The 16,992-nt window shown below is 36.4% G+C and overlaps 2 protein-coding genes and 1 long non-coding RNA gene across 6 annotated transcripts; 1 reads left to right on the top strand and 2 right to left on the bottom strand.

Annotated features, from left to right (window-relative positions):
- Positions 1-3,504: 3,504 nt before the first annotated feature.
- Positions 3,505-6,989, bottom strand: LOC145073210 (uncharacterized). The gene is made up of 2 exons (XM_079019770.1): positions 5,498-6,989; positions 3,505-5,403 (listed from the first exon to the last, which is right to left on the bottom strand). The coding sequence occupies exons 1-2, from the start codon at positions 6,926-6,928 to the stop codon at positions 5,335-5,337; spliced, it is 1,500 nt and encodes a 499-aa protein (XP_078875896.1). The 5' UTR covers positions 6,929-6,989; the 3' UTR covers positions 3,505-5,334.
- Positions 3,808-4,728, bottom strand: LOC145075330 (uncharacterized). The gene has a single exon (XM_079021612.1). It carries the CDS (start codon positions 4,726-4,728, stop codon positions 3,808-3,810), a length of 921 nt encoding a protein of 306 aa, XP_078877738.1.
- Positions 6,990-7,206: 217 nt separating the features above from the next.
- LOC145074703 (uncharacterized) lies at positions 7,207-11,303 on the top strand. Of its 4 annotated transcripts, XR_013692031.1 has the most exons (8): positions 7,214-7,563; positions 7,652-7,734; positions 7,860-8,000; positions 8,195-8,269; positions 9,989-10,054; positions 10,564-10,640; positions 10,735-10,790; positions 11,064-11,303. It is a non-coding gene; the product is annotated as an uncharacterized LOC145074703 (long non-coding RNA). The 4 variants fall into 4 exon arrangements; XR_013692033.1 differs by having other exon boundaries at positions 7,207-7,563; positions 8,504-10,054; positions 10,735-11,303; XR_013692034.1 differs by having other exon boundaries at positions 7,208-7,563; positions 9,133-10,054; positions 10,735-11,303.
- The last annotated feature ends 5,689 nt before the right edge of the window (positions 11,304-16,992 follow it).

The following is a 16,992-nucleotide window of genomic DNA, read 5'->3' as shown; positions in this document are numbered from 1 at the left end:
CATGTTGCCTGATTTCTCTGGGGTGTTGAGTGTGTCTTTGTTGAATCTTTGAGCGAAGGCACCGATAAATTCATCTTCTCTTTGTCTACATCCCAAGATAGCTTGCGCGTCTGCCGTGTATCTTCGTTGTTGTACAAAATGGCCAATGAATTATTCTCATAATTGATAGAAATCGTGTATGCTTTCTGCCGGTAAGCTTTTGTACCATAGTCGTGCTGTCCCTGATAGGTTAGTTGGGAAGAAAATAAACTAATATTTTTCATCAAGGTAATAGGCATTCATTGTCCATTTATAGTTCTCTATATGGTTATCTGGGTCCCCGATATCATCATGGTCCATACTTTGTGATATCTGGTATTTTGGCTCCAACTGGTGATTGATATTCCCTAATGCTTCTTACTAGTGGTGAATTATCTGATCGTAAGACTCGTCTAATAGTGGTGCCATTGTTCCTGTGCCGCTCAGTCTGTGTGTTTGGTGGTTGTTGGGATGTTGGTTGTTCTTCTAGAGCGGGTTGCAGGGTATTGTTGAAGGTGGCGTTTGTGGTGTGTATGGTTGTATGTTGTGGTTAACCATCAGGCTTGCAACTAAGTGTTGTAGCAAAGATGACAATGTGTAACAACTCAAAAACCATAATAAAAATTTTCATTTTCATTTTCTAAAATAAACAAGTACCTCAGATATAAAATTTATCCAAAACCATCACAATGTATAATGGCTATGTCATCAGAGTACAATGTCAATAATGCGGAAATAACAGGAGAGAATGTTGTGGCATCACGCAGGGCCCTTCCTCTTAATACCAGAAGTACCCGACACCATAAACACAAACTGTAAGTAAACGCTTAGTGAGTTTTCCCAAAGTACTACATACCAACAAACAATTAATGCTATGGGCTGAATCATAGTCTTACAATTACTGTCGAGGGTCAAATCCCGGTCTTACATACAAGTGTCAGAGGCCGTGTCAGAGGCCGGATCCTGGTCTTTCATACAATTGTGATGGGTAAGATCCTAATCCTCCATACGATAGATAACCTTTGTGATTTCTATCACGAATTTCGATAGATAAAAAATCATCATCATGCATAAGCTTCTTTAAACAAATATAAGCGTACAAATATAAGCGAGAGAATTAATTACTCCCTCCGTCTCAAAATTATAGTCAATCTTTCCTTTTTGTGTTGTCCCAAAATAATAGTCTACTTCTAAAAATAAATAACATTTTTACCAAAATATCCCCTCATTATTACTTAATCAACTAAGCATATAATGGAACAATAAATGCAAAGTAATGACAAATATGTCATTTTATTGTATAAAGTTAATGGTAATCAATAATACCTTAATCTGTGTGTTTTTTGTCTGTAGACAATAATTTTGGGACGGGGGGGAATAATAATTATAGTTTTGGATGCGGTAGTAGCAGAATTAGAGTTTTGTCTGTTTATTATTTTCCTGACAACTCCCACCTGCATTGCGGACAATACAAAGAGTTTTGTCTGTTTATTATTTTCCTGACAACTCCCACCCGCATTGCGGACAATACAAGCTGCAACACCAAAAATTAAAATTATCATAAATAACAATTTATTAGAGAAAAATAATACGTGTCATGTGTATACAAATCTACATCTCTCCCTTTTGATACGTGTGCCATAGATATTGGAGAAAAATAATATCGTGTCGTGTGTATAAAAATCAGTAGAGAAAAAGAAATTGGTGAAAAAGATAAAGACCGGTGGAAAAGAAATCGATGGTGTTCGAAGTCACATTATCAAATTTAAAATGAAGAAACTTACCCAATAAACAAATTGACCTCATCTGTCCTTTCTAATAAAACAAATAATTCATCACTTCCCAAAAGAGCCCCCAAAATTGTATGTATCGAATAATGAAAAACGAAATGAAACATCCATCTAAGACTATAATGTTATTGTGAAGTTACTTTATTGAAATCCATTCTTGTATAAAAAATGATTGTGTTTCTTGATAATGTTAAAGAAATAAATGGCACTACTATTAAATATTTTGTATCAATTTCGAAAAATTTGATAATATTTTTTAATAGTGTAAGTGTTGAAAATGTTACACAATTTTCTGTATCATTTTCAGTAAGTACACAATTAAAAAAAATACCATCGATATATTCAAATTTATGCCAACATTGAATTTTACTTGTCTTTCTTTTTTTAACGTTAGCAAAAAGCTGTAAAAACTTTTAAAGTAAGTGTTTTTTTTTTTGTTAAATTTATTATTACAAAGAATATCATCCATAATAAGCAATGGCTAGTCCATTACAAAGAAAAATAGGAAACGAAAGAAATGATCCATTACAAACAACAAAAATTAATCATTTTATATGATAAAGATATAAAAAATTGCAAAACAATAAGTGAGATTCCTATTTATTTATAGGATTCAAACCAAAGTACATTGTTGTTTCTTGAGCCATCCTATTGCATTTTAATTTTTTTGTCACTTGTTATTATCTCATTGTCATCTTGTAACTATTTTGAATTAATTTTTTTTTTCCACGTGTCATTTTATGAGTTTTTTTTTTTATTTTATTAAATTTCGCATAATATTTTAATGTAATAACTGCAATAAATATAGCAATAAATTGATAATAATTTCATTAATAAACTTACCTTTTACTTTCAAAATTCCCAAAATTAAAAGTTACTAATTTATTTTTTTTATTTAATTTTAAAAGATAAAAAACATTTCCATTATAATAATTCATTATTTTTTTATTTTCTTATAAATTCAAAGTTCTCAAATATTTTGATTTTTATATTTAACTTTAAAAAAAAAAAAATTAATCCATGTAATACATGGGTCTCACAATTAGTATCATATTATAAAGGATTCCAACAAAAATATAGGTACATTGCTGTTTCTGAAACCCATTGAAGATCCCAACAGATCCTAATCAGATTTAACCTGATGTAAAAGGAAAGAAAATAAGATAACAGAGAAAAGAAAAACTAATCATATTTAACAGATCTAGCCTGCTGTAAAACCAAAGAGATTAAGTTAATGGGGAAAAAGGTAACCAGATTAACAGATTTAACCTGTTGAGTTGACAAAACAACAATAACAACAAAAAAAAAAAAAAAAAAAAAAAGCAAATCTTGAGTACAGCATATTTAACATCCTACTTTAGAGCATCAATAGAAACCAACGGACAAATGAAAAGTAGAAAATAGAAACCAATAGATAGCATCCTCCTTTTTTACTTAATACAATGACCCAACAAATCTGTGACTTCACAAACATTAGACAACATCATACTCCAAAACTCAACAAAACCACACCACTTATGTTGGTCAAGACAAAAGCATACCAAGAAAATAACTGTCCATTTTGCTTAAAGAAATGGCAAAGGCATCAACTCACTGAAGAAGAGATATTACTAACAAATATGAAACTTCAAAACTATAATAGTAATTCACCCTTCACCTGATAGACCCCCGTTGAATCTATCGTATACTCCCGACATACTAACAAAATTACTTGATAATATTAAGATAATTCCCAGTCATTCGAGAGGAAAGGGGCTCTCCAAAAGAACAAAGTTCTTTACAAATCAATTCTTAGCTACTGACTCTCTAAAACAAAGGACTATATATACTATCACTAGAGACAAGACAAAAGGGAATCACAGCCGGCACAATCAGGTGCTCTTCCCACTAACATAACAGCCAATAACAGTCATAATACCAAAAGGACCAAACTACCCCTACAGCCAAAAAGATAGCAGAATAACTCTACTAAAGCAAATCAACTAAAAGCACTCTAGGATTAGTTGGGCTTATCAATACCGGCGGCCCAAACTTTCACCTTGCCCTCAAGGTGAATGAAAACATTGTATAGCACCCAAACTCGTCCAGTCCGTATCTTGTCCTTAGCCTTGCCATGATGTGCATTCTCTACACCTCCTTGCTCCACTGCATCAAAGATCTTTTTGACAGTTTCAATGACCTTCCTATTCTCATTAACAATCACATATAGGGACAAGCGACCAGGAGCCTCCCTTGGCATCATCATCTCCCCAACAACATTCACAAACTTACGTGGGACTTCAACAAGGATCTCAGCACCAGCCTTGGTGACCTTTAAAGCATTTGTAACTTTAACTTTCTTTTGGCTTACTTTACTCTCACTAACTTCTATAATCTTGAGTAGTCCAACTCCACCAGAAAACTTGGCTATCCTTTCTTGAAACCTCTCTTTATCATGATCGCTTGTGTCCGCTTCCACCTGGTCAATATTCATTCCAAGTTCTTCCATTATAAGCTGACCTCCCGCGAGGGTGGTGGCCAGAACTTGCAGTTTTTCCTTCCTGTTCTCATCAAAACCGGAAGCTTTAATTTCACAAATCTTAACACCAGGCTTGTTGAGAATCAAGGTAACCAATGTATCACTACCCTTATCTTCAGCAACACCTAATAGGGGTCTTTGTTCCTTCAGTTTCCATCCCCAAATGCTAATATCAGGACCCTTCATTGAGGAGATAGTTTGAGCTTGATGTCTCTTAATTAGGTCCTGAACACCCTGAGATATCATCTCTTTTGCAGCAACAATATGTAATACAAGAGCAAGGGCTATAAATAAGATATCAGGAGAGGCATTGTTCTTATTAGCATTTTTCACAACCTCTATACCCTTGAGTATTTGTTGCAGAGCCTCTACCGATGCTTTCCTGGTGTTTGGATTGAACATGTAGCTGATCAAACTATTTATGTCATGCCTGGGCAACCAACCTTGCTTTTGAGGTTCAATGTGCAGACGTTTCATTGAATTAATGAGATTCTTGGTTGTGATGACACCATGCCGTTGTATTGGAACATGTTGTTTCCTACATGTTGCGGCCTCTCCTGGATGCTAACATTGTTTGCATTGAGGTTTTGACTTTGGTGTTGACCTCCTTGATGCTGTTGTGGGATTATAATACTCTCATTGGGAGGTTCCAGAGAGCCTGGGTGACGAAGCTTGTACCCAGAAAGCAATCCTCCACTCGAATTGGAAACCAACAGCATCATCAATGGCATGAATGATGACAGGTACTTTTGATACCAATCTCAAAGAAACAACTACCAATGAGGGAAATAAGTTTGAGAAATCAGGATTACCGTTAGTTAGAAGGTCAATAATCGTTGAAGTAGTTAACAACCCAATCGAACCAAGTCTACTTTACAAAGAGATGAAAATAATTCATGATAACTTAAGTGGCTAAACATGAACTCAAAGCAAAAAAGCATTATCAATAAGTTAACACCGTGTATCATATCAGTGTCCCTCATAATCATGCAAGAGCAGCTCCCTAAATCACCTTACTCCACTAAGCTTCACATTTGACGGAAGAACGAAACCTTTAGCTTGCAAACAAGAAATAGCCTACCAGTCAAAGTAGAAGAAGAAAGACAACAAAAGTGAAAATATTGATTGAAACAAGTTTATCCAAAAGGGAAAAAGCAAAAGAAATTTTTACCTTAGAACATAAATACCCAAGTTCAACCTCTGTGACATGGCGAAGATTCATTATACATCCTTTAAGCACCTCTTCTTCCACTTCATTAGGCGTTGTGAGCTTTGTACAAGTATAATCTAAGTGAGCTTTGACTAAAGAAGACACATTTAGCAATAAAAGCTTACACAATGATACGTCATGGTCAATTGTTAGTGACAAAATATTAGGAGCATTGATCTCGATGATATCAGCTTCAGATTCAACATAAGAAAAATCCTCGTATCCACGTAACACCAAGTTTTTAACACTCTTTGAAGTAATATCGAGCCGGTTATAACCATAGCAATTATCCAAAATCAAAGTTTCCAATACAGGACTCCCAGATAATATATTTTCAATCAAATCTTCATCTAAACTCTGGTACCCGGATATACACAAACTCCTAAGACTTTTCCAACTAATCTCCCCAACTGGATTGAGCATGCATCCATCTACTCTCAGCTCGGTAAAACATGAACTGGTGAAAACAATTTGACCCAATATAAACTCATATTCTGAATCCGTATTCCAAAACTCCAAGTCAAGCTCTTTAACATTACATCTTATAGCATAGTGAATCCAAATGTTTAGTTGCGACTGAAAATGAACATCATAACTGGTATACACTTTGAATTTCTTGAGTTTGGGACATTGAGTTGGTGATAAACTAGTAGGAGCACTCATTCTGATTTTGATGATATCACTGGCTTCAGATTCAGATTCAGATTCAGATTCATCATCTGAAATAATATTGGGCCGCCCATGACCATAGCAATATTCCACTACCAAAGTTTCCAATAGAGGACTCCCGGATAATATTTTTACAATCAAGTCTTCATCTAAATTCACATTGGAAATACACAAACTCCTAAGATTTTCCCAACTAATCGCCCCAGTTGGATTCAACTTACATCCTGCTAATCTCACATCGGTAAAACATGAATTGATGAACAAAAATTGATCTAACAAAAACTCAGGTTCCCGTCCCAAAAACTTCAAGTTAAGCTCTTCAACGTTACAACTTATAGCATAATGAATCCAATTGTTGAACTGCGATTCTAATCGAATATCATAAAAGGTATGCACTTGGAATTTCTTGAGCTTCGATTGGCGACATTGAGTTAGGGTTTTGTCCACCAATGATGCGAAATCGGAACTTGAGTTAGGGTTTTCGAAGGAATGATTTGAATGCTTAAATATCAGAGAAGGTACCCAAGTCCAAACATGTTCCCATCGCTTGGCGAGTGTACTTGTTATGATGGCGTCTTTTGTGGACGGCAAACGAGAGAGGATTTCAAGAAGCAAACAATCAGGCAACGCATTGATTCCATCATCTTCCCCCTTCTCCATGATTTCTTGACATTTAATCCGTTTCTGGGCAATTTCGCGTTGATTTTGTCCTTCTTCCAACATCTTCAACAGAGACTCCGTGCTTTCCCCGATCAAAAACAACACAAAACTCGATTGGCGTATATGTAGTCATGTAGACCATAACGTTTGCTTTAGCCCCCTGGACTTTGAAAATATACTATTCGGTCTATTAAAATAAGATATATTTTCATGTTCAAATTATCTCTAAATATTATTAAAAGAGAATCCTTAATTTTAAATCAAAGAAATCATGACCGTTAATTGTTCAACCATATATTTTCCACATTTGGATTATTATCCTTAACCAAATACATAAAAACCTAAATCTCGTCTAGTCATTACGCGGGCTGATCACGCGGGCTGATTTCTTGCGTTTTCCATAAATTATTACCTTCTCTCTTCCTCTTTAGCAACAATCCTCCTTTAACCTCCTAGTCCCACCTTCTATTTTGCACTCATCTTCCCATTAGGATTCTTTCGCTTCTGCAACTATATTCCTAATCAATTAGGATTCTTTGTTTCTCCTCATATCTCCTCTAATCGTTGAAACCCTAGCTTCTCCGTCGTCTGCTAAACCCACCACCATCACTGCGTCCCCGTCGTTACTCCTCAACTAAGAGTTCCATCTGACATCCAATGCTACCTCAAAGTTATGAAGGCGGATCTGTCGAGTCGAGGTACGGTTGGGGGTTTGATTTTAAGGATTATTTCCCCTATACATCATATTTTGAATCGGGTATATATATTTTTTCCCGTTCCTTTCAGTTTTGATGAAGAAGGTTCTAATACAGCTCAAAAAGAGGTTCACGATTATGGCTTCATTAATTATCATTCTCCCTCCTGTAGAGGTTATTCTATTTTGGATCTTTGTTTGAGTTTTTTTATAGTTAAACATTCTTTAATTGCTTTAATTCTACCTGATATTCCCCTAGGAACATCTACAAATAGTGAATGCTCGTATTTACCCCTGCAGGGTTCGTAAAGTGATTATGTTGACATAGAGTTTGGTGAAAGTGATAAGGAAGGAAGAAGAATGATGGCTAGAACCAGAGGCGGTAACCAAATAGGCTGAGAAGCTACATGTTTAACTCTTCATTGTGAAGAAACCTAAATGGTATGTGATTGTGGCTTTTCTTTTTGAATATGTGGGATGAACTTTGGTTCTTGAACTATGACTGAATTTTACTTCTCATACACACAAGTAATTTACTTTCATTTTTATGTTTATCTTTTTGATGTATCAATTAGATACATATGATTTACTTCTCACAACTGATTGCTTATGTTTATCTCAATAAAAAAATATAGGGAAGGCCTCTTCAAGCAGCATAGAAGGAATTTAGTTAAAGTGGATATCATTAAACTTGAATTGAGCTACAAATGGTACTAATCAAACCTGTTATTTTGTTCTTTGTTTCTTAATCTAATTTCTATGAATAATTGCCTTTTTCTAATTTAGCTAATATCTAATATCTATGCTTTGTGCTATTTTAAATTTGTTTGATGTATCTATGTAATGCATGCCCTACAATACCACATTGCAAGAACTACTTGGAAACTTAGGAAGTAATCTTGATCAAAGCACCGTATCTAATACTTTTTGGGTAATATTCACAGTTAGAGCCCTACAAGGCATGTATAGGTATTTTAATACTCAACCACATCTTGAGGGATGGAAATCAAATAGTGATGATCAGGGGCGAAACATGAGCAACGTAAGAAGGGGGGCCGAATCCTATAGTGTGTCTATACACACACACACACACACACACACATATATATATATATATATATATATATATATATATATATATATATATATAGCAATGCTCATAAGAATAATTAAAAAGGAATTATGTCGCATAAGATTTGTACCAAAATGACAATTAAATCGATCAATATAATAAAAGTTTATCAATGTTTATACAATCAAGTTTTGACAATTTAGCCAAAGACTTGTATATAAATATATTTAAGAAAACAGACTAAATCAATTGATTTGAGTTGTACTATGCATTTTATGACCATTAACTACAAAAACCATTATGATAAAAAAAATAATAAATGTAAGACAGCCACATCATGAAAAAGTACTAAAGTTCACAGTAACTCTTAACTGTAATCATGAAACAAAGTTATTGACAAAAGAAATATAAACAAATATATATAGAAGTTATATACTTTTTAAGCCTCAAAAGCAAACGGAAGATAACAACAAAACTGAGAAGAAGAATGCTTACTTGTAGGCGGTGGGTGGGTGAGGCAAAGCGACAACAAGGGTGAAATAGGGTAGAAACGCTACTCTCCGGCTGTTGGCGACGCTTCTTTCATACCTTGTATCTCATTTTTCTTTTTAACTTTTTGAAGATATTTTTTCTTTTTGAACTTTCACGATCTTCTTTTTTCTGCAACTTCTCTCCTCCTATTTTCCCTCCTATTTAGTTGTAATTGATCTTTAAAGCACAAGATCGTTCTTTACAACTTTATTGTCGCATTCACATTTATGACGGAAAATACATATTTGGTCTTATATTAATAATTTTAAATTTAAATTTAAAGTTTGTTCTACAAAGAACTGTTATAATAGATGCATTATCTTCTCTTTTAACCTTTTCTAAATCATGAGGGGCCAAGAGTAGTATTTACCTTAAACTAATAATCTGATTTAGAATTTTTTGATATTAGAAGGCAAAAAAACAGGGGGGCCATGGCCCCTCCTGGCCCCTAAAGGGATCCGCCCCTGGTGGTGATCTTTTTCAAGAATCGTGGCATGGCTCCCTCACATTTGATTCGAAAGGTCATTTTATTTCTCAAATTAGTTTTAAATTATAATAGTTATTATATTATAAATTTTTTTCTTTATTCATATGATTTAATTGGTACTATTTTTAAAAAGAAAAAGATCTATACATGTTCTATTGATAATTGGTATTTAGTCATAAAAAAACAAATTGATATATTTTTCTAACAAAAGCTTCGTGTGAGCATTTATTAATGTCAAGTGCATGTAAAATTTACTCATGTTATTTTGTATGTTGAACTTTCCCATGCAAATCCTGATGGGCTGTAGTCACAAACATGTATCTTATTTATTTTTCATAGGAAACATACATTAGGTTTGCTTGGATATTCCCTGATCTTTTTGGAGAAAAGGAGGTATTTTTTAAGGTATTATAATTTCATTTCAATTGGAAAATTGAAAATAGAATGTATCTTGTGCACCCCCCCCCCCCCCCCCCCCCAAGCAAATTTGAGTATGCATAAGTTGTCGGTGAGTTTTATGATGTGATTCTTGCTGACTCATCATCATCACCTTCACTCAACTTGAAAGCAACGTTTGTTGCATTTTTAGTTTTATCAGTTTCACCATATAAAAGATAGATTGTTAGAAATTGGAATGTTTGAATTTCGAAAGGATCTAAAATCGTGATCACGATTTTAGATCCTTTCGAAATTCAAACATTCCAATTTCTAACAATCTATCTTTTATATGGTGAACTAGGGTAAATTTTATGAATTATGAATTATGATATCAGTTTCTGAAAATATATAATTAGGGCATCATTATGTCTTATTGCCCCGGGCAACATATTTCTTTGGACCGGCCCTGGGTCCTTGCATTGCAATTGCCTATTTATCGGTTCTAAAGGACTGTGAGATTCATTGCTTTCATGAAGGATTGGAAGTCAAACGACTTGGTGGTCTCCATGTCATTGGGACATCTTTGCATGAGTCCCGAAGAATTGATAATCAGGTAACTTTGCATCAGTATTGTGTTTTAAGGTTTTACATAAATTTAGCATATACTTTCAGACTCACTTTTTTAATTTATTTCTTGCTTTACAAAGCTTCGTGGCAGAGCAGGAAGGCAAGGAGATCCTGGATCAACACGCTTCATGGTCAGGTAAGTTCATTTAAATGATTTTTATAAAGTTTAAAGTCAATCCTTTCATCTGGACAAAATTCTTCATGTTAAATTACGTAATAGTCCTTGGAGTAGTTGACATGAACAGTTTTTTTTTGTTAGAATGATTCCATATATATGTGCAAGCAAGCACATGCCTTGTGAAAAAGGGAAATCTATTCTAGTCACTCTCTTTAACAAGGCAACCTTAAAGTTGATTTTTTAAACCTGATGTTTAAAACTACATTGAGTGTGAGATAGAAGTTTATGCAGAGAAGGAAAAAGATAGAAGTTTTTGAGGATGTTGCTGATGAAAAAGATAGAGGTTCTTTAGGATGCTGCTAATGAAGTTTATGCAGAGAAGGAAAAAGATAGAAGTTTGTTGGCACATAGTAAGCTAGATAATTAATGCAATTGTATATAAATGAGTTCATTTTTTTATAACATTTACTCACTATTGGAATAATTATTTGTATTTGACATATTAGTGAAATGAATTATATTTGTTATTTATGGTATTTTATTTATTATTATGAGATTTCTAATGTATTATTTAATATGAAAAATTAGTAAATCTATAAATAATATTTTTTTAAAACATTTAAAATTATGATACGCAAAAATGTGTGTCATCTTTATTTATGACATGGCCTTTCTTGACAGGGGCTTCCTTGATACGCATTGCGTGTCATAAACACGCGCGTCGTAAGGTTACGACACGCAAATGCGTGTCGTCTTCCTTTATGACAGGGTCTTCCTTGATACGCATTGCGTGTCATAACCGCGCGTCGTAAATGTGCGTCATAAATGTGCGCCGTAAATGCGTGTCGTCTATAGACGACACGCAAAAGCGCGTCATCTCTCTTTATGACAGGGCCTTCCTTGACACGCATTTGCGCGTCGTCTGAGCGTTTTACGACGCGCAATGAGCGTCGTAAAAGGCCTTTTTTCTAGTAGTGTGAAATTTGATATTTTTATAAGGCAAAATGTAAACCCATTTAAATTTGTTTATTGTTGTTTTGATATGTATTTCTATATGTGTTTTATTTCTTTTCATATGTGGTTCCTATTATTTCCATGAATTTTCTCATTATCTTTCCAATTTTTGATGTTTATTGATCTTTAAAATGTTTATTTAAATTCGTTCTCATGAACCTCATCTTCTTGGTCTTCAACTATAGCCTCGGGTTTCATGGGAGACGAAGAAAAAGGGGAATGATGTCGGATATATCACAGGTATGAACTTCATGGGTAAAGTAAATTGTTGCATCTAAAAAGTAAATCTTCTTGGATCTTAAAGGAGTAAAATATTAAAAGATTGAGACTTTTTTCATGAACTTTTCAGGTTAATTAATGATTTCTGTTCTTGAATATTAGAGCATAAGAAACAAAGAATAGAGAATAATGATACAAGCTTGAGAAACAAAGAAACAAACTTGAAAAAATGTTGAGTATTATGAGACCTTGGCAGTTAATTCTGAAGCATTTGTAATTGATATTAAAAAGGCTTACTACCTCAAAGTACATTTACTCATTACTTATTACTCATGAATCATGATTCACTCTAATTGCTAAAAACTTACAAAAAGAAAATATTATTCAGTTAAATGCTATATTGCTTGATTGATCACTATGTAATCATGTAACTTATTTATATTTTAGGCAAGGATGCTTAATCCTCTTCAAGGGATCCAAAAGCAACTCATAATTTCCAAGTATGGTGTCTAGGTCTTTAATCTTCTGTAATCTTTTGAATTCTACATTTTATTTCTCAAAATTTTCTTATTTTTTGAAGATTGAAGACAAATGGGACCCCCCCCCCCTTTGAACTGCATGATATAAAAAGAGAGTAATTTGGCTAGCAATCATTATTGAAGGACACATGAGGTTAGTCGTTATGTAACATCCGGATTCCTAGGTATATCATTTTGCTTATTTATTTTTGATGTCAATAGAGTGACTCGAAGATTTGGTGCTTCAACTCGCCGAGTAGTATCACGTGTGGCCACGTGGGTTTAGTGGTCTACTTGACGAGTCCGAGGGTCGACTCGCCGAGTAGGCGCTGGATTGAGAAATCCTAAATCCCCGGGTTTGGGACCTATTTAAAGGCTCTTATAGCCTCCCTTGCGGTCACACTCCCCTAAGAGAAACCCTAAACGACCCTTGAGTTCATATATATATATATATATATATATATATATATATATATAAAGAGAGAGAGAGAGAGAGAGAGAGAGCTAATTTGGAGATCTTTGGTGCATTTTTGGAAGGAAGAAGGAGGTCTTCAAGCAAGGAAGAATAGGAGGTTGATAGAGTTGTTGCTAGTCTCCCAGGAGCTTCTATTTGAGGTACAAAGTTCATACCTTTCTCATTATTTGGTTAGATCTCTTGATATTTGAGTTTAGAGCTTCTTTTCCATCTATTTGTGTGACCTTGGAAGATGTGAGTATCTTTTAAGAGATGGACATCAGAACTGGACATTTTGAGGTCCTTAGAGCCTAAAGTTCCTTGCTTTATTCAACCATATTAAGTCCTTGAATGAGAAATCCCTTATTAGGCATGTTTTTGGCATTTTAACCCCTAAGTGACATGCATGAACGTAAAACTCGTGGATTTACGTGGTATTCCAGCCTTGAGGGCTTAGATCTAGAGTTTGGGCAAGTATTCTTCCTTAAAATCATCTGAATGCAAGTTGAGTATGAATGGACTCGACGAGTTGAAGAGCCGACTTGGCGGGTAGATTAGGGTTGTCCCGATTAGCTGGACCATGCGAGGGCTCGACGAGTTAGGGGTTAACTCGACGAGCTGAGAATCGATGGGACTCGACGAGTTTGGTCAATTTGGACTGTTGACTCGAGTTGACTTTAGGGTTTGAGGTCAGGGAGGGGGGTAAAATGGTTTTTTACCCATTCCTATCGCTAGAGTGAAAGAGAGAACGTCGTTTGGTGTATTTGAGTGCAAGGAATGTATAAATTAGAGATATTACCCTTGTGATAGGAGGAGGCTAGGTCGATGATTCCGAGCACGAGATTATATTTGCTAGCTTACGAGGTGAGTCTTCTCACTATACTCTACCTAAAGCGTTATCCAGAGTTGTGTGACAGAGTATCTTATATGCATTTTGTTTATTATGATGTGTTGCATTGTTTATATGTGAACATTCCTATGTATTATTCATAGTTCACAGAGTTAGGGCCAGAAGGTCCATAGAGATAAGACCAGAGGGTCCACTAGAGTTGTGGGACTGGAGGGTCCCACTGAGACACATTGACCAGAGGGTCTTACAGAGTTATAGCCTCGAGTGGTTAAATTGTTGTATGTGGTATTTTGGGGAACTCACTAAGCTTTATGCTTACCGTGTTATGTGTTATGTGTTTCAGGTAGTTCCGATGATCGCGGGAAGGCACCGGCATGATTGTACACACTCACCGGAGATTGTTTTTATGATTTAGAGGATCCTGGAGTTTTATAAACTGTTTTCTTTTAAAACATGAGTTTTTGTGAATTGGTTTTATGACACTTTGTGATTTATTTATTAAAATCAATGTGGTTTAAATTTTAAAAATTTGGTTAAAATTTATGTCGTTACAAGTTGGTATCAGAGCCTTGGTTTGAGGGATTCGGATGCACCTCCTGGTGTGTTTGAACTCAAACTGAGGATTTGAGAAGAGTTTTCGAAAGAAAGGAAAATTTTAAAACAAGAATGAGTTTTAAGGGAAAACGAGTGGAAGCGAGGTGTACTATCAGCCAGAGCCCGAACGGTGATTTCCCAAAATACTCTTACCTTGTGTTATAAGATTTACATGAGATAATTATGAGATATTTTGTATGCTAGAGAGTAGGCTAGGTATTTCATATTAGGACTAGGGTGGCCTGATTTGTGATGCCTTAGCCTAGGGATTTCTGCTACTTGTGATTTTCTTTTGAGCATGAGCTGAGTAGGAGTATGTAGCAGAGATGAGTTATGAGAGGTCTCTTGAGAGAGTAGTCTCTTGAGAGAGTAGTCTGTGCAGTGAGATATAGAGTATTTGAGATCTGTGATCCTAGGAGGAGGACTTGGGGTGAATATTGATGCGGTGTGGATGGTAGTATTGGGCCCGTACTACTGAAAGCACCGGATCAGTGAACAATCCAAGTAAGAATCCTTAGGATGCTAAGGGTCGAGTAGAAGTGTGTGATTGAGTGTGAGTATGCTTGAGCAAGTCTCTGATTATTATGTGTTGTGTTTCAAAGACATCATGGTGGGTACGCGCCACAACCTCGAGAGCAATGGAGCTAGCGATGATGAGATTCGCACGATGATTCACGATGAGGTGGCTGCAACCATCCGGGAGGCTATTCTGGAGATGTTGATTAAGACCACTTTGATCGAGATGTTTGATGAGAGATATGTTGCTGTTACCGAGGTGGTTGTTGCTGCAGCCGTCGCTGTTGCCAGGCCACTAGGAGGTGACTCGTTGCTGTACCGGGAGTTCAGCAACACGAAGCCACCAGAGTTTGATGGGAATCAGGATCCGATTGCTATGATGAGATGTGTCTCTGATATCGAGGGGTGTTTCTACACTTGTTCATGTCCAGAGCATTTGAGGGTACGGTTCATGCTGAACTAGCTTCACTTGGGGGGCGAAGGACTGGTGGAAGTTTGTGACAGCCAACTACACTTTTGCAAAGCTCACTGCAGTGACTTGGGAGAGATTTACCACGATGTTTCGAGAGGAGTACATTCCCCCGGTGGAGATGGAACAGTTGGCTTAGGAGTTATTGTCCCTCAAGCAGAGGACATAGTCAGTGACAGTGATTACGAGGATGTTCCATGAGAGGGCGTTGTTTTGCCCTGAGCACGTGTTAACTGAGAAGGCACGTATGAGCCGGTATTTGAGCATTTTGAGGAGGGATATCTGCGAGTTCGTGGCGAACTCGTCTTATCGGACATTTGCTAAGCTCCAGGCAAATGCCTGGAAGAGGGAGATTAAGCTGGAGACTCAGGCCAGGGAGGAGGTGGAGTCTCAAGGGAGGGATCGGCGACCGACACAATCTCAGCCGACAACCAAGTGGGCTAAGCTCGCAAATTCAAGATTTGGGGGACAGAAAGGCCGTACTTGTGGGAAGTGAGGCAAGAGTTATGAGGGGGTTTGTCGAGCGGGATCTTGCTATAAGTGTGGCAAGGAGGGGCACATGGCTAAGGATTTCCCCAAGGGGTTTTTAGTCTGCTTTCACTGCAACCAGACAGGCCATCGGAAGGCCGAGTGTCCGCAATTGCGGCAGGGATCTACCCCTGCTACTGCACGTGCTACAGAGAGCCGTCCAATGAAGACCGAGGTACCGGGGGTTCGTGGGAGTGCTTTCCAGCTGACAGCGGAGGAGGTCCGCGCAGCGCCTGACGTCGTCGACGGTATGTATTATTTTTCTTATGCTACTTTGAGTTATGATGATGATTATAATTGTGTTATATGTTTAGGGACTTTCCTTGTGAGTTATGTCCCTGTTTTGGTGTTATTTGACTCGATTACGAGTCGGTCCTTCGTGTCCCTAGCCTTTAGTCTTCATAAAAGTATTCGGCGTGAGACGTTGAGTCATTCTCTGAGAGTTTCTATATCCGACGAGCATGCGGTTTTTGCCACTGATGTTTTCCGAGGATGTGTGATGGAGATTTTTGGAGTCAAGTTTCCGATAGACCTGGTGCCTATCGTGATGGGGGATGTTTGTGTCATCATGGGTATGGATTGGTTGAGTCGGTTTGGAGCAGTGATCGACTGCGAGTGCCAGTTGGTGACTATATGAGACCCTAGTAGGGAGTGCTTACAGTATATGGCGAGGGTACCAAATCTGGGTCGGCTTTCTGTAAGTCCTTGATTTGCTTGAGTATCAATCATATCCAATTGATGGTGCGGAATCCCAATCAATTGGATGATATCATATCAAAATAGAAGAGAAGGAGAAGAAGAATAACTTGAATCTATGATGTATTGAAGATATGAATGAAGATCCTTACAATAGATTCATACACACTCTCTTCTTATCTCTTGTTTCTCTCTCTAAAACACCTTATAATACACACACTTAAGCTCATCTTCAACTATACACACACACGCACTCCTCACCCTATATATATGAGACATGGTCCGTGAACAGGTTCACGGCCGTAAACACAGCCGTAAACTCATAAAACATTACATAAAAATACAATTGCCTAGAAAAGCAA

Source organism: Lactuca serriola, chromosome 9 (assembly GCF_051521515.1).
Source record: "Lactuca serriola cultivar US96UC23 chromosome 9, Lser_US96UC23_V15, whole genome shotgun sequence".
Classification (NCBI taxonomy): Eukaryota; Viridiplantae; Streptophyta; class Magnoliopsida; order Asterales; family Asteraceae; genus Lactuca; species Lactuca serriola.
Note: the sequence above shows the minus strand (reverse complement) of the source record. Positions and strands in the feature narration are given on the sequence as shown.

Bases quoted from the DNA above. Each gene is read 5' to 3' on its own strand.
- LOC145073210 (XM_079019770.1), bottom strand. From the start codon at position 6,928: ATGTTGGAAGAAGGACAAAATCAACGCGAAATTGCCCAGAAACGGATT. The intron at 5,404-5,497 runs GTAAAAATTTCT...TTTGACTGGTAG, and splicing joins TTGGGTATTTATGTTCTAAG to GCTATTTCTTGTTTGCAAGC.
- LOC145075330 (XM_079021612.1), bottom strand. From the start codon at position 4,728: ATGTTCAATCCAAACACCAGGAAAGCATCGGTAGAGGCTCTGCAACAA.